We start from the raw sequence: 5764 nt of genomic DNA, 5'->3' as shown, positions 1-5764 counted from the left end.
TACAGAAAACTTAATTTGAAGTTTAAAACGTTATTATTTTTGGTTTTCTTTTTATAAAATACAGATTTTATAAGCTCAATGTCCCACTCCACTCCATCTTACTGTTGCTGGTTCTTGCTTATGTAAATGTGTAGGCTGTGTTTCTTCCAAATTGCTAACATACAAAACTACAGGACAGGACCGCCCCGGTGTCTTAAAGTAAAGCAGGAGAGGACCCCCTGTAGAGATGGGGTCTCAAATGCAGGTACCTTACAATATGTGAAATGGCCCCCTCCAGAATAATTTTAACAACACGTGGACTTGCAACATTGAATAAGTTCTGTCAGTCAATTGTTGCTATTTATTACTGTTATTGATTAATTAAAAAGCATGTGCTGTCAGTGTTTCATGAGTATTGACACAACTGTTCCAACATTTTCTTGAATTCAGGCCGCTGCAAAACATATTTTCTGTGTTCCTTGCTCTGTTTATAGGAGTGCTGGGTACAGTTTGTTCAATTGCAACCTCCTGTTGAATTCAGCTGTGGTCAATAAAGTGAACGAGGCCTGTTTTCCTTGCAACGAGAGAACAGGAGAGGAGTAGACCTGCATTCTTGTGGAAGTACCTCATGAAACCCACCAAGTATTCTCTTTCTTTTAAACTGAGACTGTTTCCAATAACAAATAATGTTTGTCATATATATTTAACTTTTATTGTGCTGCCCCCAATGCCAAATGTGAACAGAAATAGAAGTTAAAGAAAATGAAATAACCAATGTTTCCGATTAATAGTTCTCTTGTAGATTGTATCAGTATGCTATGATATTTGGTTATAAAATGGCATGGACGGTTTCTGTAACCTAAAGTAGGACATTTCTCATTGTAGTCTCATACTGCAGTTTGTCTATTGATGTAATTTGAAGGAGAGGAAAGGAAATATCCCCTTGCATGGGCAATTGATTTCAAAAGAGAACTCTTCATTTTATCAATTTATTATCTGTAGTATATACAATTCATTTATATCACTTAATAATGTACAAGTACTGTATTATTGTACACCTTAAACACTGTAAACTACTAATCTTTTTCAATTAAATAAAATATAAACACCAAAGCAATTACAATTGTTTCATTTGTATTATATTTGCACACTTGGGGCATTACATTGATTTCACATTTGATGATTTAATTGATTGAATTGACAGATGATATCTTCCAAACTAGTGACATGTTAAACAAATCAACAGTATTGCAATTCCGATACAAAAGTCTGAAATTAGACACAATAAATCTTTGTAAAAGATCAAATAAAATAACAAGAATTCAATAAATAGAGCAATAGTGAGATTTACAGTGCTAGCAGATTTGAGAGTATATACATTGCATAATCCATGTGAACTGTGCTTTACTTACAATTGAGTATGATTGGTAAATAGTCACTAAAATTATGCACTATATAACAACAAGAACAACAACAACAACAACAACAACAACAACAACAACAACAACAATAATAATAATAATAATAATAATAATAATAATAATAATAATAATACAGTAAAACAAAATACAAATGGCATAAAGATCGTTTCCCCAATCATTTCATATTGTTTTCTTCAAGTGTATGTCATCAAAGGATGTCATGAAGCCCTTCACTCCAGGTGCATGGTGAGGCGGGAGCAGTCCTGCATGTCTTCTATGTTCTCCACGGCATCAATGATGGCCTCCACTCTCTCTCCTGGCAGGACTGCCCCAGCGTTGGCCCGGAACTTTTTCAGCAGACTGTCACGACTCAGTGGCTTCCTCCAGTGTCCATAAAAGGTGTTGCAACGACCCTTCAAGACATCGCCCGTTGTGAGGGTCACCAGCACCTCTGCGTACATCTTATTGAAATTGGCAGGGTTGTCCTGGGGGTGCTCGACCTGTACTCTGTTCAGGAGGCTGAGCAGCTCAGGACGGTCCAGGAAGGCTGGGCTGAAGGATTGGACACTGACCTCGCCGTCCAGCAGAGCAGTGCAGGCGTTGAACTGGAAGGAGTGTCGGGCCTGGTGCTCGGATTCAGGGAAGGGCCGGTTGATATATTTGGAGAGGGGGATTCTCAGTAGGATGTTTTGGATCATAGAGGGGTGGAAACCCCCTACAGTGTTGACCAAAAGCTCCCGTGCTGAGCACGCTGCGTCTGCCACCCAGTGCATCCCCAGGTGTGCAGGGAAGCGCTTGAAGGCTATGTCCTGGTCCTCCAGCAGGAAGCGGGGATCCTGTTCCACCGGGGAGGGCAGTGCCTGAGGCAGGTAGTCGTTGTAGAAGGCGCTAAAGCCAGCGCAGCCTGGGGTCGAGTCCAGGATCAGTGTGCTGGCCTCCAGGCCCCGGGATGCCAGCAGTGCCGCCTCCAGACCAAGCCGGGCTGCGTTCCCAATATGAAGAGGCTTGGATTGAGTGGCAGCGTTGGCCATGGGAGCCCCTGCCAGCGAAGCAGCAATCGCCAAGGCTTTTGAGCACTGCGAGCGATCCAGGGAAAGCAGACGGGAGCAGGCAGCAGCACTACCCAGAGGGCCCACTACAGTCGGGGGATGGAACCTGAAGGGAGAAACACTGGCATGACCATCCTGGTAACTGAGAGAGTATTTTACATTATATATGCTTTTAATGGTTTTAAAATTCTGATTTAAAAACAACCTCGGGTAGACAAACGTTTCTTATCATGCCTTCTAAAAAAACATGTTATTTTACTAGGAAAGTGTAATAATAATTTCCAATAAAAACAACACAATCACTGTGAGGCTAAAAAAACACTGAAAAACAGATTAAGATTTGCCTTCAAATTCAAACACTGTCTCATTCATGCTGGAAGAATATTGGCACACTTCCTCCTTGGCAGCACTACAGTATTGTGCCAAGTGGATTAATTTGTGCTTACGTCATTTTAAATTTTAAATTAATAAATACATTTACATTTACATTGTCTCTTTTTAAGCGTATCATTTTGGAATGCAGTATTTCAAGAGGTGTTTTCATGGAAATTAGTTGCAGGAAGTGTAATGAGGAAATGACCAGCCACAGATACGAGCTGCAGAGCTCGTCAGCTGCTAGAATGTGCTCATTTTATGGACTACATTTTTACAATTTGAAAGGGCTGAGCACTGTGTAAACAAACCTGAGATTAAAACATCCCAGCCAACAAATACACTGACTTACCGCTACTCCATTGACAAAGGCTGCCAGACAGGGAGAGAGTCTTGTGTGCCTTCGACCAAAGACTGAACTGATGTAATCTGGAGCATACATTTGCTGCAAAGAGAGTTAATCACAGATCATTATAGGGTCTCAACATTCTGGGAAACAAGATGGAAACAAGCAAGTTAAATTCTTGATTATCATCACCCTGGTTTGACAATGCAAACCTCAATTGGAATGGTGACTGTTCAAAGAAACTTTTCAAAAATGGGGTAAGTACTGAAGGAATGGTTGATATTAAAATTGTACAGCCAGAGCCCACTTCTTTGGCCATCATTTTAGGAGAGCATTGTTACCTTTGGGGCCACTAAGGTCAGCAGCCTGTGTGCCCTCTGTACCATAGCCCAGTGTAAGCCTCAGCTGAAGGATTACCTGGCAGTGCTGCAGAGCCAGCTCGAAGACATGGGAGCTGCTTCCCAGCAGCCCCACCCCGATGCTGTCCAGGATCATCCTCTTACTGCGGTGCAGCACAGTGTCTGACAGCTGGCCCGGGTGCACCAAGTGGATGAACCCTCCAAAACTGCTGGTGATTGTCTCCTCTGGGGCAGGCCTTTCTTGCACTGCAGGACAACAAACAGCAGGTCAGTCTCTGCCTGTGCTTCACTTTAGTATTCAGAGCATCAACTCTACAATAATGGACTAAAATAACAACACTTAAAGACAACTGGGTCCATTCAATTGGTGATGGTATGAAATCCTTAAAATTGATATTATACACAGTTTTTTTTTTTTTTTTTTAATTAAATAGCTTTTTAAAAATGTTTACCTTCAACTGCAGATTTATGTAGAAGTCGCAGGCAGGAAAAGTGCCTCGAGGTTCTCTGAAACTAATTTAAAAAGGGAAAAAAATTAAATAAAATCAATATGATATATGACAGAAAATACTACTACGACTACGACTACTACTACTACTAATACTAATAATAATAATAATAATAATAATAATAATAATAATAATAATAATAATAATAATAATAGTAAAATACAAAATAAAAATGCATATATTTCTAAGAGTTTCAATGTAATAATTACCTTGAGTGCTGAGAGCATGATGGTGTTCAGTAGATTGCTGTGTAACAACAAAGTTCTGATACTGAGCTGATATTTTGCTGTGGTTCCATCCTCTCTTTATATTCTTTCATATCTGGATGCCGATCTTCCTCCAGGTTCCAAAACCCCTCCTTCTTTTAGTGAAACTATTCAACTAATTGGGGGAATTTTTCTAATGTGACCAGGAAATGGGTTATGTAATGACCAAGAAGAGGTCTGGAATGTTGGGGAATAACCCTCTTTCTGTTCTGGGAGGACACTTGCTGAGAACTTGGCACTGGGAGACCCCTCCCCTGCTTGAGAGACAGGTTCTATTAAAAATAAACTCTCACCTTCTAAAGTTCACACTGCAGCTGAAGAGACACCTTGTTGGCCAGCTACTGTAATACCAATCTTGTTTCATATTTTTACAGTTAGACAAATGCTTGTTTGATTATATAGAAACTATTTAAATGAATTTTGTTTAATATAAATTATGTTATATAGTGTGTTGTATTATTAAAAATACCAACGGTATTTTAGTTAACTAGTTGAAATGTAGATGATTATAAAACATATATATATATATATATATATATATATATATATATATATATATATATATATATATATATATATATATATGTATATATATATATATGTATATATATATATATATGTAAATATATATATCAGATACTGCATGCATTGGAGGCGCCCATCCTCATGAGTGTGATAATAATTATTATCACATACCATACAGTATATAATAAAAGAAACACAAAGACTGGGCAGAATATTTCCTTTACAAACACTAAAGATAAGTAAATCAAAATGGCAAGCTTTTTCAATAAACCAGTATAATTAATTTATTACATTTTTACGTGAACAAACAGTTAAGTTTACAAAGTATATATACAGGGTGGGTAATATATTTCATTCAAAAAATATATATCATTAAAATAATTTGCAATAAATCACATAATAGGATTCATAGAATATCTACCTGGTTATCTGACATATGCTTTCATGAGGCACCATACTATATTGAACTATACTGTACTGAACAAGTATGCTTAAGACTTAAATAAAATGCCTCTGTCATAAACTGGCACTGTGGAAAATATGTTGTGTTTTTGAAAAGACCACTTAGTTCAGTTTACTATTGACACAGATTATATTACCCACAATTTAATAAAAACGTATTTATTTGTTTGTTTGTTTGTTTGTTTGTTTGTTTGTTTGTTTATGTAGTTTGTGTATATGTATATACAAATAATGGGGCGGATATCCCTTTTTTTCTCTTAGTACATGGTTATGCAGTTTCATTTGTATGCTTTATGGTGCATTAAGTTGGTACTGGTATTGCTAACTGTTCCTTGGCTGGCAGGCAGACAGATCACTGATAGCTAGATTCAGGAATTTCCTCATGCATGTCGACACTCCTGGGTGTTTTGTTCAAGCCTTTTCTTCTTTTTCAATAGCATTGTGTATCAGCCATGCTTGTTTAAGGAAGTAGTTTG

At 37.9% G+C, this 5764-nt stretch overlaps 1 protein-coding gene across 1 annotated transcript; it reads right to left on the bottom strand.

The window, feature by feature from the left end:
- Positions 1 to 967: 967 nt before the first annotated feature.
- LOC131739433 (cis-aconitate decarboxylase-like) lies at positions 968 to 4296 on the bottom strand. Its single transcript, XM_059033406.1, has 5 exons — positions 4245 to 4296; positions 3979 to 4039; positions 3585 to 3772; positions 3174 to 3266; positions 968 to 2555 (listed from the first exon to the last, which is right to left on the bottom strand). Exon 5 carries the CDS (start codon positions 2429 to 2431, stop codon positions 1631 to 1633), a length of 801 nt encoding a protein of 266 aa, XP_058889389.1. The 5' UTR covers positions 2432 to 2555; positions 3174 to 3266; positions 3585 to 3772; positions 3979 to 4039; positions 4245 to 4296; the 3' UTR covers positions 968 to 1630.
- Positions 4297 to 5764: the final 1468 nt, after the last annotated feature.

This window comes from Acipenser ruthenus, chromosome 11, assembly GCF_902713425.1.
Source record: "Acipenser ruthenus chromosome 11, fAciRut3.2 maternal haplotype, whole genome shotgun sequence".
NCBI classification, from domain to species: domain Eukaryota; kingdom Metazoa; phylum Chordata; class Actinopteri; order Acipenseriformes; family Acipenseridae; genus Acipenser; species Acipenser ruthenus.
Note: the sequence above shows the minus strand (reverse complement) of the source record. Positions and strands in the feature narration are given on the sequence as shown.

Bases quoted from the DNA above. Each gene is read 5' to 3' on its own strand.
- LOC131739433 (XM_059033406.1), bottom strand. From the start codon at position 2,431: ATGGCCAACGCTGCCACTCAATCCAAGCCTCTTCATATTGGGAACGCA.